Raw genomic sequence first — 16,734 nt, 5'->3', positions numbered from 1 at the left:
GATAATTACATTGATAGAGGCCACAATCTCTCTGCAATATTGAATATGATCTACCATCTAAAAGAAGATGTATATGTAAATAAAATAAATACATCATAGTACATACTCTGCTGTTCTATTGTGAGGGGAATCATGTGGAATGATGTTCAACCAATTTTATTTTGTCTTCGTTGTTTGAATGAATGTCTTTGTTGTAATATTGCAAACTGAAGTGTCAGTTTCACCTCTATGGATTCCAACTTTCAGGTCAGGGTCAAAAAGAGACATGAACTGGGTACTGGATGGACAGGTTGAGACATGACTAGAGGAGGGGTGTGGTCTGAGGAGGAGGAAAGATACAGTTCCTAGTAATATGTATTCTGTAGAACTATGATAGGTTAATAATTTGCCACCTTAAATGGACAAACTGTATAAAAGAGACACTCAGCTCTCTGATGTGTACACTTTCTCCAAGAGAAGACACTTTCTCCCAGAGAAGACACTTTCTCCCAGAGACGTCTGACACACCAGAACAGAGGAAGAACACAACATCACTGGTAAAGAAATGACTTGCAATTAAGAGTTCTGATGTGAATATGAGTATGTCTGTGTGTTACTTTAAAGGGCAGGGTGGTGTTAGAATAATAGGTTGCACACTTGCTCCACTAGCCCCATAACACCTGATTCAGATGATCAAAGTATCATAGTCTTCAATTTAGATCATAATTGATGAAAAAACTGAGGCGCAAAACAGATATGTGATCAATGCTGTACTCTAGGGGGCGTTGTTACCACTCCTGGTTTATGTGATTATGTGTTGTAGTGTTTCTTATTCAGTAAACTTATAATTTAATATATTTGTATAATTATTAATTTGACTCAGCCGAGCCCATGTTTCTGTTTTAGTATCTGTTCAGGGCATTTTTCGTGCATCCTTGAAGTCATCATTTTGATAAGCCATGTTTCCCCTTTAGAACACCTGGAGAAAATGCTTAAAAAAGCTAGCCGTTAATTCTTTCATATTTTATACTTATCAAATGTCCTGGTCTTTGCTGTTTTTAGTGTCGTTTCTTGCTTCATATGAGGTGTTGACCAATTTCACTATTTATTCTTACTTTACAGACACTTGTCTCCAACTACACAAAATGGCTTCTCAATACATCACAGAAATTGCAATCTCCACTAGCTCTGATAAGGAGCAACAGCTTCGTGGGCAAGGCTTTCACATGATGGAAGTCAACCTCAACCAAGGCAATTTATCCACCACCATAATTCACATGTGGTACAAAAAGGGCAATGGTGAACCCATCACCAGAATCCAGTTTTCATTCACTGAGGAAATGAAAGCTGGCCCGAGGAGTGCAGGGTACACTGTGCTTCCCGAAGACCTCAACTCTGGAGCAAGGGGATGCACCATCCAGCTGTGGTACTCTAGTGGTTCAAACCCTAAGTACGACATTCCCATTGTAGATCTCCTACTCACCACTAATGTGAATGCAGAGGCCGCTCAATTCAAATACGGCTGGGAAAGGCTACCATGTGATCTGAACCGCGGTAACTCCGGAGATTTCATCTACCTCTGGGTAAAGAGAGCGAGTGTGACCTACATTTGCGATGTTGCTGCCACCACCTCATACCAAGAAGACATCAACCTTTTCAACAAGGGCTACATCCGGATGGATGAAGATCTCAATAGAGGTGCTGGAGGAAACTGGATCTACCTCTGGTATCGCCAATCCACCGATAACAAAAGCGGGGTCATCAAGATGGATGTCTCCATCAACCATGAGCAGGATTTCAGCCTACAGCAGCGTGGTTTCTCCGTGGTGAATGTTAACCTCAACGAGGGAACATCCGGTCAGCCAGTGTTTGTTTGGCTGAAGAAAGATGGATCTCTCCCTATCAAGGCCTTGACCGTTACATCCAACCCCAAGGCAGATGGTCCTTATGAGGAGGCCGGCTTGGTTGTCATTGAAAAAAGTCTGAATACTGGCAACAACGGTGTGCCCCTCTTCCTCTGGTATGGCAAGTAAAAACCTGAGGTGGAGAGGCAGTCAGCCTAAACATGTGCAAGATGTTAGCTTGTGCATGGACAATTCTCTGTCTATTTTCTGTTTAAAAAAATATTATCTTTCCGACAAAAAATGTAATAATTAAATGACACTAAATGTTAGCTTTCGTGTCATAAAGTCACTGTCATAGATCATTAAGGAACGTTTTGAGGTTGACTGTAATGTTCTTTCCAATCAATCCACAATAATTATGGTATTCAGTTTTACTATAAAATTTTAGCAGCAGATTTATATTTTTTCTGACTATTTCAAGGGGTTGTAAGGTATTATATCTCATTGTGTCAAATGTGACTTTGGAAAAGCTTTAGCACAGCACTAGAAATAAAGTAAAATGATGATTTCTGTGTAACACTGAGAATCCCAGTCTGTTCATCAATAAAGAAAGCTTTACAAATCTGAACGTTGTACCTTTTTAAATAACTCCCCAGTGAGAATCTCACTTTTAAAAGTTCCTTTTCTATTAACTCATGTCCAAATAATGTTGTTGACTCGTCTTATACATTTTTACATTTGACATTTTTTGTCATTTAGCAGACGCTCTTATCCAGAGCGACTTACAGTAGAGTGCATACATTTTATTAAATTTTTTCTTTTTCTTTTCTTTTTTACATACTGAGACAAGGATGTCCCTACCGGCCAAACCCTCCCTACCGGCAAAACCCTCCCTAACCCGGACGACGCTATGCCAATTGTGCGTCGCCCCACGCATAAATCACAGGAGGCATAAATCACAGGAGGCATAAATCACAGGAGGCATAAATCACAGGAGGCATAAATCACAGGAAACACAGCGCTCTGAAAGACGTGTGTCACAGAACAAACAGTACCTCACAGTGATGGGTGCCAAGAACTGAACTAAATAGTGTGTGCTAATGACATACAGGTGTGTGAACAGGTGATCAGAATTCAGGTGATTGTGAACTGGAGAGTGAGCTGCGTTCAGGGGATCTACGTGTTTGAGGGTGTGAGTTGGAAGCAGACGTTACACAGAGTAGGTTACCTTCCGACACACATTTACCTATAATAATTCAATTCAATTCCAGATGCTCAAAGCGCCGGCAGTGGGGAAACTCACTTTACCCTATAATTATTCAAGGATTTATTTAAATAATAATAATCAAATAATCAAAACAGTGGAAGGAAGGATGGCCATAGTCATTGCATCTTAGGTGTAAAGCCTTTGAAAAACCACATCAGAAATTTGTCTTCACAAGTAGGCTACTGATTATTTATTCGGTAGGAAAATATAATTCAGTAGGGCAGGTCAGGGATATTGTTCCTTTATCCAAGAATATAGTGCACACCAGTTAGTATCATCAGCAAACAACACCAAGGCTCAAGTTAAGAGAACAGGTATACAAAGTCATGAGGGGAAAGGCCTGCTTGGTAACATCCTTGCCCAAATGTATTTATTCAAAGTTGTATAAAATATTTATATATATTTTCGCAATTATATAGTATTGAATGAATACATGAACTCYAACTAATAATAATATGTGCCATTGAGCAGACGCTTTCATACAAAGCGATTTACAGGTAGCGCTGTGCTCTACCAACTGAGCCATACAGGACCCCTCAAGATTGACTAATGTATGCTTAGTACAGAAAGTAAACTTACAGGCCATGTCATACGTTTTGACAATATTCGTAACATATCTTTTTTTAACTGAAAAGTCTCATGTCTCGTTTGGGCAATATAGTGAAACTATCACCAGTTACTAATCTATAGTAGGAGAGCTGTCACGAATATCACCGAAGGTGGCTCCCCTTCCCGTTCGGGTGGCGCTCGGCGGTCGTCGTCGCCGGTCCACTAGCTGCTACCGATCCCTTTTTCCCTTTTCGTTTTGTTGGGTCTAATTGGTTTCACCTGTTCCTTGTTTGGGGTTTTGGGGTTGGGGTTATTTAAGTTTAGTTAGCCCGCCTGTGTTCGTGCGGGATTGTTTTGCTGTATTTTGGTATAGGAGTGTCTCTGTTTTTGGATTGTCCGCTGTACAGCGTATGTGCCTGTGGAGTACATTATTTTGGAGTGKTTACGCCTGTGTTCGGCGTCACCCTCTTTGTGCGCGGTTATTGTACGGAATAAAGTGTTTTTCCGAATCCTCTGCTCTCTGCACCTGACTCCACACCCATCACTCTACGCACCGTTACAAGAGCTTCCTTAATTCTCTTATGGAAATAGGACAAGATCCTTGCCATGCGACTGACCGAGTCAGAGTGCTACGAAACACTGTGGTTAAACAGTTACACAGAGCATATGACGATTAACCAGTGGTGAAAAAGTACTCAATTGTATACTTGAGTAAAAGTAAAGATACCTTAATAGAAAATGACTCAAATAAAAGTGAAAGTCACCCAGTAAAATACTAGAGTAAAAGTCGAAAGTATTTCGTTTTAAATATACTTAAGTATCAAAAGTAAATGTAATTGCTAAAATAAACATATCAAAAGGCAAAGTAAAAGTATAAAAATACTGTACATTCCTTATGTTAAGCAAAACATTTACGGATGGCCAGGGGAACACTCCAACACTTAGGCATTATTTACAAACAAAGCATTTGTGTTCATTGAGTGGTCAGATCAGAGGCAATAGGGATGACCAGGGAGTTCTCTTGATAAGTGCAGGAATTTGACAATTTTCCTGTCCTACTAATCATACGAAATGTAACAAGTACTTTTGGGTGTCAGGAAATGTATGGAGTAAAAAGTACATTATTTTCTTTAGGAATGTAGGTTTGTAAAAGTTGTCATAAATATAAATAGTAAGTACAGATACTCCAAAAAACGACTTAAGTAGTGTTTTAAAGTCTTTTTACTTAAGTACCTTACACCACTGTGATTAACTGTCCCATTCTGTACTGATCTACCACAAGTCACATGGTGTAAACTGGATGAAGGCATCTGCAATCCTGTGACCAAAACCCTCCTTCCTGCATTTTACTAAAGTATATATATAGTGATGCTGGACTGTACAGGTGTTCAGTACAAGTGAATAAAGATAGACCTACATCATTAGCAATTCATCGTTGTAATAGTAAAATCTACTTTCTTCATTCAATACAAACACTGTCCGTCTATACCTCTTACCTAGGTCTTATAAATGTGTAAACTACAGCGCATGGAGAATGGTTTATTATGTCGGGGAAAATAAAGTAGATGTGTTCCAGTTTGGAACCGACAGGTTGCTCGACATTATCATCGCTTCAATGCACGTAAAGGTGGTGGAATTATGAGGGATGAAGTCAAGGTCCGAATACGGTTTATCTGTAGACACACCTCCGACACACCTTCTTTCATTGATCCACCCCAAAATAAATAGCGGGTGAATAGCATGATATTCTCATGCTTAAATTCAAGGACAGAATACACGTCGAGAGAAAAGTGCATAAAACAGCTTCTACCCCAAGCCATAAGACTGAACATCTAATCAAATGGCTACCAGAATATTTGCATTGCCCCCCCCCTTTTACACCGCTGCTACTCTCTGTTGTTATCATCTCTGCATAGTCACTTTAATAACTCTACCTACATCTACATGTACATATTACCTCAATAACCGGTGCCCCTGCACATTGACTCTGTACCGGTACACCCCTGTATATAGTCTCGCTATTGTTATTTTACTGCTGCTCTTCAATTACTTGTTACATTTATTTCTTATTCTAATCCGTTTTTATTTTATTTTTAACTGCATTGTTGGTTAGGGGCTCGTAAGTAAGCATTTCACTGTATTGTGACTAACCAACATAACCGTATGTGACTAATAACATTTGATTTGATAAAAAAAATATTCATCTGGTGTCAAGATGTGACTTGAGGGGTAAGAAAACATTGAGACCATGAAAAAATATTAAAGCAAATAGATTGTATACTATAACAGAAGTATTCCTAGAGTTGGCCAGCAGGTCTGGGATCGATCAGAGATGTATTTTCATAGTCTCTCTTTCTTTGTCCCTGTTTGTCTTAGATTGTAAAATACTAAAATACTGTCGTGGTCACAAGTATTGTGCTCCATCTCTCTTTAAAATATTCTATGTTTGATTTGGGACAAAACAAAGCTTGAGATTGATTTAACCTTTTTGCGTAATACTCGTCAAATGGAAGTGTTATACTGTATTTGAATATGTACAATGTATTATTATCTGTAGGCTTAGTAGACAACAGAAAGGCTTGACTCTGAATCCAGAACACATGAAATACATGTATTTATTTCAAGAGGTGTAGGGTCTTTTCAGAATAGGCCAACAGTAATGTTTGGATGCACTGGCAGACCCAGTTTATGTGGACTCCTGTTTATCTGTATCCATCTCAACAAGATCATGATMAAAGAACAATGCAGGTAAGACCACAGACATTATATTGGTTTAGATGTTAGCAGCAGACATACGCTTCATAAAAACCACAGAGGAAGTAGTGGTAGCGGAAGTAGACCACAGATAAAAACAGTCAAACAGTGCCTTACGTTGCATTAGACAAGACAAAGATGAGTATAGTTCAATGTGTATTATCAGTGAACTAAAGACCAAGGCTCAARTGAAGACAATGGATACATRTACGTCTAATGAAGGAGGGAAAGGCTTKGTTGGAGTCCTCCTCCTGCTGTTTGCAAAACAACTTCAAGGTACTGACCAGAATATTTCTAATATTTTTTTCAWGCTACTTTTCAATGTTTTTAAAATAACATTATTCTCTGATTATGAACAGTGTGCTGCTTTGAGCAAATTATTATATGCAAATTATCCAATKATTTTATTAATGATGCTGATGATTCATTATTTAATGTAGTGACTGCCTGGTGAAGGCTATGCTATGTGTAAWGTCCATTAATGYCAAGTCAAGTTTTGAGAATAATCTAAAACATTTGTTGTTACAGAATCCAATATTTCGCTGTGGTGTTTCATAATATTTTTCTCCCACAGGGCAACATCCCATCTGTGATGACTATATTATAGTGTCTCGGAACACTGTGGTTCAAGCTTTTGTCATGGAGAAACTGACGATTAACTGTACTGTAGGATTCTGCACTGATCTACCACAAGTCACTTGGTGTAAACTGAACAAAGGCATCTGCAATCCTGTGACCAAAACTCCTCACATCCAAACCCAGTGGAACTAATTAACGAGTAACTCTGGAATTTCATTCCTGCATTTTACTAATCCCTCCTTAGATGATGCTGGACTGTACAGGTGTTCAGTTAATACAGATCAATCAATCCTCATTAGCCATTCCATCACTGTCATAGTAAATGGTAAGATCAACTTTATTCATGTAATACAAATGCTGTCCATCTATGCCTCTTGACTACTGTACATTAGAATTCCATGCAGCTAAATTCCTGATTTCCCAAAACAGCTATTCAAATGAGATGTTTGCCTTATTTCAGGCTTGAGTGTGCTTGTTTTAATCCACAGATTGTCAAACAGAGTTTTCTGTGTCTGATGGCTGTTGGTGGAGTGCTCCCATCCCTGACTCTGTCACTGTGTCCTGTGGGGTGAGTTTCAGGTTTGAGCTCATAGTGTCATGGTGCAAGGAAGATGGGGATACCTGTTTACCCCTAAAGGGTCAGTCCAGACACACCCTCACCTGGAATCATACAGGTCCAGGGACAGGTGTGTCCTACCTGACCCTCCACAACAGCACCCTGTCTGACTCGGGGTACTACCGTTGTTTAGTCTCTCTTCCTGACTACTGTGATGTAGACACCAGATCCAGCCAACCGATGGGCCTTCACGTGACCAGTAAGTACAGTATGTTAACTTTGTATTGCTGAAGTGTCCCACTGAAAGTTTATGCTTTGAAATGACTAGATAGACTCAACCTGTTCTAGTCCCCTCCCCCTCAGGAAGTGGTGAAGTGATGGAACACTGTGGAGAAGATGAACATCCTGTCTGTGGTAAAGGTCTTACTCTCTTCACGCGGTCAACACATGATCAACTGAAACTATTTATTTAACAAATAATTAATGTAGTGTATGATATCCAGTTGCTTTTAGAGATGTAGAACTATTTTCCTCATGAAAACATTTTACACTATCGCTTAGTTTTTCCTTTTATTGTTCTTAACATTGTTTTACCAGACATGCTCAGTGTCATCGGACATCACTCACATCCTCCTGTTTGTGGTTTCCACCTTGGTTGTCATGACGCTGACCCTGTGTTGGGTTCTGAAAGCCAGAGGTACTGTATGGTGCTCTAGTCTACACCACAGCATCACTAAAGAAAACACACCACAAGTACCTTGTCTATTCTAAAGTCTTGTTACAAGAGTTTTCCAGGTCACCAATGACCTTTCACTTATCGTCATAACATTTTACTTTATGAGAAAAGTCAGGATTATTTACAATACTGTATCACTGAAACCACAGGTCTTACATGTAGATGCCTTGCTGCAAATATTATTATAATACATTCACTGTGTCATATTACCCATCTTGCCTTGTCATCACCTTGGTCTATAGGAAAATGGAGTCCTCCAGAGGGGAATTCAGTAGACTGTGCCAGAGTGGAGCCTGAGCAGAACATACCACCTGACACTGAGAGGGGTGCAGAAGACCCTGATAAGACTTATGATGACTGTGTGTGGTTCTGTGTAGATACAGTATACTGCATTGCAATGGGTTTATGCTATAGCAGACCATTCATTTGTTCTGTTTTGCTTGTTTTCAGTGGGTCTTGCTGACATGCCTGTTGCTAATGAATGACCAGTCATTTTCATGGCATACTGTATGATGTACTTTGATATTGAATGGCCTGTTTAAGACTCAAAACACTGCATTGTAAGATGATCAGATAGGTTATAGATATGTAGGCTTAGATGAGCTGACGTCTTGTTTTTTAACATTATTTTGTTGAAATAAAATAAAATGGCAGACTACCATTTGAAAAGTAACATCTCAGACTGTTGAAACCTCAACGTTAATTTTCACTTGTTTTTAGTACAGCTAAAGTAGTCATGATAAATGGTATATTTGTGGGACTGAAGTGGGCTATTTTTGAGGGGTCTATAGTTTAAGGTCTATAGATTATGATTCTACAGAATACGCTGCAGTCGATAAGAGAACTTTTGAAAGCGAAACAGAGCTGGGTGAAGTTTGGGCTGGTTGTGGAAATACCATAAACCACAAGCCATTCTCTTTAGAGGCAGGTACAGACAGCTCTTCACTGTAGAACCCAGAGTTTTTCCTGGTCAGATTACAGAGCCAAAACTCCTTTTGGAGTAGTGAAGTCTGCATGAGAAATGACAGTGAGAGTTTTTGAGTCAGCAGCAGCATTTATTGATGAAGAACCACAACCACCAGAGTCCAAGCACAGATGGTGGATAAATGAAGATGTCTTACAGTTCTGGTCTGCTTAAGGGGTGGCTCTCCAATAGGAACTAATGTGATAGCAGCTGGGTCTGGTCTGCTTAGTTCATTAACTGTATATGAACCAGTAAAAAATGAGGGCGTGGGATGTTTCACTTCCTCTTCTGTCTCTGGTCCAAGTTACAGAGAGCCAGGGCCGCGGACACAGGGGATTTAAGAAGGTGGGTGTCAAACGGTGGTAGGTGACGTTTAAGATGAGGGAGGATGATCATTTTAATAATTTAATGACAAGGAATTGGAATGATGGCACAAACAGACTGTCACTCAGGCTACATATTTCGTAGTACAGAGAGGTAATAAAAACACTGTCACGTTCGTGAGGAAAGACGGACCAAGGCGCAGCGTGATTTAGGTTTCACATCTTTTAATAAAGTGAAACTTCTAAAACCAATAAACAATGAACCGTGACATCTGTGGTGCTACATGCACATACACAAAACAATATCCCACAAACAGGTCGGAACCAAAGACAACTTAAGTATGGTCCCCAATTAGAGACAACGAACATCAGCTGCCTCCAATTGGGAACCACACTAACACACCAACATAGAAATATGACGAATAGAACCCCCGAGTCACGCCCTGACCTAAAGCACCATAGAGAACCCCGAGGGCTCTCTATGGTCAGGGCATGACACACACTTGTTATTAGTATGACATTCTCTCTCTAGTTCTCATGCTAAACTTGAAACAGGTGAGATACGAACCAGAGAATGATGAGGTATACCTCAAAGGGTTCTCTTAAGTAAAATGCCTCCTGCTTGGTGAATTGCCACGCTGTTTATCAATTATGATTCAATCAGCATGTAATCAATCAATAGATGGAGTAGAAATGAACAGTGAACAGCACAACATCAACAACATTTACTTTCACTCTTTCAAGGTTAAATATTCACAAACKCCAACCGTAAGGAAGGTATGGGCTAGGAGGAGGTTTTTCTGACCATGTGACCTGACCAGGATTAACTCTAGGTTCCAGTTAGATCCTATTACTAGGGTCCAGTTAGATCGTATTACTAGGGTCCAGTTAGATCCTATTACTGTGGGCCAGTTAGTTAGCCACTATACCTATTTTGCCAATTGGACTTGGACMCCTCTGCTACTCGGAACCCTACTAATCCATCACGACTGGTCTATCGACKTCACCGCATGCGGAGGCCAAAACAGACTTTCCTCCRTCGAGACGTCCCTCTAAGGCCSTTCTGCTAGCTTGCTAGCCCCGGTTTGCAARCTTGCTAGCCCCGGCCTGCTAGCTGTTTGAATCGCCGTGTCTCCAGCCAGCCCAACCACTCACTGGACCCCTATGATCACCCGGCTACGCATGCCTCTCCCTAATATCAATATGCCTTGTCCATTACTGTCCTGGTTAGTGATTGTCTTATATCACTGTGGAGCCTCTAGCCCTGCTCAATATTCCTTAATTCTTAAGGTTGAAATCCCGTTAACGGGATCGATATGACAACAGCCAGTGAAAGTGCAGGGCGCCAAATTCAAAACAACAGAAATCTCATAATTAGAATTCCTCAAACATACATGTATCTTATACCGTTTTAAAGGTAATCTTGTTGTTAATCCCAACACAGTGTCCGATTTCAAATTGGCTTTCCATCGAAAGCACCACAAACGATTATGTTAGGTCACCACCAAGCCACAGAAAAACACAGCCATTTTTCCAGCCAAAGATATGAGTCACAAAAAGCACAAATAGAGATAAATTAATACTACCTTTGATGATCTTCATCAGATAACACTCATAGGACTTCATGTTACAATACATGTATGTTTGTTTTTGATAAAGTTCATATTTATATAAAAAATCTGAGTTTACATTGGCGCGTTACGTTCAGTAGTTCCAAAAACATCCAGTGATTTTGCATAGCCACATCAATTACAGAAATACTCATCATAAATGTTGATGAAAATACAAGTGTTACACATGGAATTAGAGATATACTTCTCCTTAATGCAACCGCTGTGTCAGATTTCAGAAAAGCTTTACGGAAAAGCAAACCATGCAATAATCTGAGAACGGCGCTCAGAAAAACAAATAAATATATCCGCCATGTTGGAGTCAACAGAAATAACATTATAAATATTAACTTACCTTTGATGATTTCATCAGAATGCACTCCCAGGAATCCTAGTTCCACAATAAATGTTTGATTTGTTCGATAATGTCCATCATTTTATGTCCAAATAGCTACTTTTGTTAGGGCGTTTAGTACACAAATCCAAACGCGCGTGCAGGTCCAGACGAAAAGTTCAGAAAGTTATATTACAGGTCGTAGAAACATTTCAAACTAAGTATAGATTCAATCTTTAGGATGTTCTTTATCATAAATCTTCAATAACGTTCCAACGGAGAATTCCTATGTCTGTAGAAAAGCAATGGAACGCAGGTCGCTCTCATGTGAAATGCGCTGTGACACGTGCGTGACTCTCTGCCAGACACTGACTCAAAGAGCTCTCATCCGGCCCACTTCAGCAGTAAAGCCTGAACAAGTTTCTAAAGACGGTTGACATCTAGTGGAAGCCTTAGGAAGTGCAACTTGACCCATATCCCACTGTGTTTTTGATAGGGGCTGAGTTGAAAATCGACCAACCTCAGTTTCCCACTTCCTGTTTGGATTTTGTCTCAGGTTATTGCCTGCCATATGAGTTCTGTTATACTCACAGACATCATTTAAAAAGTTTTAGAAACTTCAGAGGGTTTCTATCCAAATTTACTAATATATGCATATATTAGCAACTGGGACTGAGGAGCAGGCCGTTTACTCTGGGCACCTCTGGGCACCTTATTCATCCAATCTACTCAATACTGCCCCCAGCCATAAGAAGTTAACCTACCATTTAGTTCCACTCCCACATATGCGGTGACATCACCTGGTTTAAATGTCTCTAGAGACAATATCTCTCTCATCATTACTCAATGCCTAGGTTTACCTCCAATGTATTCACATCCTACCATACCTCTGTCTGTACATTATGCCTTGAATCTATTCTCTCACGCCCAGAAACCTGCTCCTTTTACTCTCTGTTCTGAACCCACTAAACGACCAGTCCTGATAGCCTTTAGCCGTACCCTCATCCTACTCCTCTCTGTTCCTCTGGTGATGTAGAGGTTAATGCAGGCCCTGCAGTGCCTAGCTCAAATCCTACTCCCAGGTCTCTCATTTGTTGACTTCTGTAACCGTAAAAGCCTTGGTTTCATGCATGTTAACATTAGAAGCCTCCTCCCATAGCTTGTTTTATTTACTGCTTTAGCACACTCTGCAACCGGATGTCCTAACCGTGTCTGAATCCTGGCTTAGGAAGTCCACCAAAAACTCTGAAATTTCCATCCCTAACTATAACATTTTCTGACAAGATAGAACTGCCAAAGGGGCGGGGATGCAATCTACTGCAGAGATAGCCTGCAGGGTTCTGTCTTATTATCCAGGTCTGTACCCAAAAATTTGAACTTCTACTTTTAAAAATCCATCTTTCCAGAAACAAGTCTCTCACTGTTGCCGCTTGCTAATAGACCACCCTCTGCCCCAGCTGTGCCCTGGACACCATATGTGAATTGATGTGCCCCCATCTATCTTCAGAGCTCGTGCTGCTAGGTGACCTAAACTGTGACATGCTTAACACTCCGGCCATCCTACAATCTAAGCTTGATGCCCTCAATCTCACACAAATTATCAATGAACCCACCAGGTACAACCCCAAATCCGTAAACACGGGCACCCTCATAGATATCATCCGAACCAACTTGCCCTCCAAATACACCTCTGCTGTTTTCAATCAAGATCTCAGCGATCACTGCCTCATTGCCTGCATCCGTAATGGGTCTGCGGTCAAACGACCACCCTCATCACTGTCAAATGCTCCCTAAAACACTTCAGCGAGCAGGCCTTTCTAATCGACCTGGCCCGGGTATCCTGGAAGGATATTGACCTCATCCCGTAAGTAGAGGATGCCTGTTTTTTTTTTAAGTGCCTTCCTCACCATCTTAAATAAGCATGCCCCGTTCAAAAAATGTAGAATCAGGAACAGATATAGCCCTTGGTTCTCTCCAGACCTGACTTCCCTTGGCCAGCACAAAAACATCCTGTGGCGTTCTGCATTAGCATCGAACAGCCCCCGTGATATGCAACTTTTCAGGGAAGTTAGGAACAAATATACACAGGCAGTTAGGAAAGCTAAGGCTAGCTTTTTCAAGCAGAAATTTGCATCCTTTAGCACAAACTCAAAAAAGTTCTGGGACACTGTAAAGTCTATGGAGAATAAGAGCACCTCCTCCCAGCTGCCCACTGCACTGAGGCTAGGAAACACTGTTACAACCGATAAATCCAATGTAATTGAGAATTTCAATAAGCATTTTTCTACGGCTGGCCATGCTTTCCACCTGGCTACCCCTACCCCGGTCAACAGCCCTGCGTTCCCCACAGCAACTCGCCCAAACCCCCACTTCTCCTTCACCCATAATCCAGATAGCTGATGTTCTGAAAGAGCTGCAAAATCTGGACCCCTACAAATCAGCCGGGCTAGACAATCTGGAAACTCTCTTTCTAAAATTATCTGCAGAAATTGTTGCAACCCCTATTACAACCTGTTCAACCTCTCTTTCGTATCGTCTGAGATTCCCATAGATTGGAAAGCTGCCGCGGTCATCCCCCTCTTCAAAGGGGGAGACACTCTAGACCCAACTACTACAGACCTATATCTATTCTACCCTGCCTTTCTAAGGTCTTCGAAAGCCAAGCTAACAAACAGATTACCGACCATTTCGAATCCGCTATGCAATCTGGTTTCAGAGCTGGTCATGGGTGTACCTCAGCCACGCTCAAGGTCCTAAACGATATCATAACCGCCATCGATAAGAGACAGTACTGTGCAGCTGTATTCATTGACCTGGCCAAGGCTTTCGACTCTGTCAATCACCACATTCTTATTGGCAGACTCAACTGAATTGGTTTCTCAAATGATTGTCTCACCTGATTCACCAACTACTTCTCTGATAGAGTTCGGTATGTCAAATGGGAGGGCCTGTTGTCTGGACCTCTGGCAGTCTCTATGGGGATGCACAAGGTTCAATTCTTGGGCCGACTCTCTTCTCTGTATACATCAATGATGTCGCTCTTGCTGCTGGTGATTCTTTGATCCACCTCTACGCAGACGACACCATTCTGTATACCTCTGGCCCTTCTTTGGACACTGTGTTAACTAACCTCCAGATGAGCTTCAATGCCATACAACTCTCCTTCCGTGGCCTCCAACTGCTCTTAAATGCAAGTAAAACTAAATGCATGCTCTTCAACCGGAGTCGCATGCCCGCACCTGCCGCCCCATACCAGCCATCACTACTGCTGGACGGTTCTGACTTAGAATAACGTGGACAACTACAAATACCTAGTGTGCTGGTTAGACTGTAAGCTCTCCTTCCCGATCACATTAAACATCTCCAATCCAAAATTAAATCTAGAATCGGCTTCCTATTTCGCAAGAAAGCATCCTTCACTCATGCTGCCAACATACCTCGTAAAACTGACCATCCTATCCGATCCTCGACTTCGGCGATGTCATTTACAAAAATAGCCTCCAACACTCTACTCAACAAATTGGATGCAGTTCTACACGTGCATCTGTTTGTTACCCCAAAAGCCCATATACTACCCACCACTGGCGACCTGTATGCTCTCGTTGGCTTGGCCTCGCTTCATACTCGTCCGCTAAACCCACTGGCTCCAGGTCATCTACAAGCCTCTGCTAGGTAAAGCCCCACTTATCTCAAGCTCACTGGTCACATAACAGCACGCACCCGTAGCACGTGCTTCCAGCAGGTATTCTCACTGGTCATTCCCAAAGCCAACACCTACTTTGGCTGCCCTTGCTTCTTCAAGTTCTCTGTGCCAATGACTGAAATGAATTGCAAAAATCGCTGAGTTGGAGACTTAATATCCTCCCTCACTAACTTAAGCATCAGCTATCTGAGGATTTTACCGACAACTCAGCTGGTCACAGCCCATCTGTAAAATAGCCCATCCAACTACCTACCTCATCTCCGTTTTGTTTTCAATTTACTTTTCTGATCTTTTGCACACCAGTACTCTTACTTGCACATCATCATCTGCACTCTATCACTCCAGTGTTAAATTGCCCTAAATTGAATTTACTTCTCTACTATGGCCTATTTTATTGCCCTTACCACGTCCTTACTTGCATTTGCACACACTGTATATATTATTTTTTTAATTGTGTTATTGACCGTACGTGTTGTTTTATGGTGTGAACTCTGGTGTTGTTGTTTTTTTGCGCACTGCTTTGCTTATCTTGGCCACGGTCGCAGTTGTAATGAGACTTGTTCTCAACGTGGCCTTACCGTGGTTAAATTAAGATTAAAGTAAAAGATACAAATATTGTTTCCAAGTCCAGAAGATCTCTGCTTTTAACACAGCATCTTAGGGATGAACCCCAGACAAATTGTGGGAAAGTAAACAAATATAGGTTCATGATTGTTAAATAAAGTGGGCAGAAAAGCTGGCATCAACCACAAAGGGCATCTAGTGAATCGCGCGCAGTGTGGAATTTCTTTTCCTGTCAATTCTTCAGTTAAGCACCGTCATACAGTCATAGAATCAAATGGTTTCATGAAATGAGGAATGTGTATCTGGGAATGTATCCGTTCTCGTGCAACCTGGGCTCAAGGTGAGTCAAAGGACTCCCTCTTACAGCGCAAGTGGTTCCAAACTTTTTTAATGGGTCCCCGTACTCAAACATTCAACGTCCAGCTAGGTACCGCCGCCGTTGTAATCACCAGGGTCAGCGCACTCTCAAATGTTGTTTTTATGCCATCATTGTAGAGCCTGCACCACACACATACGATACATTTATTAAACATCGAAGAATGATTCCTGTGGCTTAATGGGAAGTGGCAAAGAGCTCTTAGTAAAGGACAGGGACAAATAATAAAGTAATAACTCAAATTTTGCCTCTCTTATTTTTAGTCATTGTACATGGTAAAGACTTAATTTGTTCATTGAAAATTGCTCAATAACTCATCACAAGGTTAAATTAGAAGGGGGTGGCTTGAAATGGGGCAGAGCATAGACTCTGCAAATGTTGGGTTGTTTGGAGAGTCTCCTTGGTCTAAATCATTTGTGCCTGTTTTAGTTTTCGTGCTTAGTGAGGGCCGAGAATCCACTCTCACATAGGTACGTGGCTTGCAAAGCGGCCGATCAGTGTCTTACAGCGGGCAATTCTGCCAAAGCAGTGGATAACTCTGAGCAATAAGCCCACATCCAGCAATCTGGGCCAGTAGCCTCTGATCTAAATACATT

The 16,734-nt window shown here is 41.2% G+C and overlaps 1 protein-coding gene across 1 annotated transcript; it reads left to right on the top strand.

The window, feature by feature from the left end:
* The first annotated feature begins 380 nt into the window (after positions 1-380).
* On the top strand, positions 381-2,313 carry LOC112070608 (uncharacterized). The gene is made up of 2 exons (XM_024138028.2): positions 381-536; positions 1,102-2,313. The coding sequence occupies exon 2, from the start codon at positions 1,125-1,127 to the stop codon at positions 2,010-2,012; it is 888 nt and encodes a 295-aa protein (XP_023993796.1). The 5' UTR covers positions 381-536; positions 1,102-1,124; the 3' UTR covers positions 2,013-2,313.
* The last annotated feature ends 14,421 nt before the right edge of the window (positions 2,314-16,734 follow it).

This window comes from Salvelinus sp. IW2-2015, unplaced genomic scaffold (genome assembly GCF_002910315.2).
Source record: "Salvelinus sp. IW2-2015 unplaced genomic scaffold, ASM291031v2 Un_scaffold1378, whole genome shotgun sequence".
Classification (NCBI taxonomy): domain Eukaryota; kingdom Metazoa; phylum Chordata; class Actinopteri; order Salmoniformes; family Salmonidae; genus Salvelinus; species Salvelinus sp. IW2-2015.
The sequence above is the reverse complement of the archived record's forward strand: the minus strand, read 5'-3'. Positions and strand labels throughout refer to the sequence as shown.

Coding starts and splice junctions, on each gene's coding strand:
- LOC112070608 (XM_024138028.2), top strand. CDS start 1,125: ATGGCTTCTCAATACATCACAGAAATTGCAATCTCCACTAGCTCTGAT.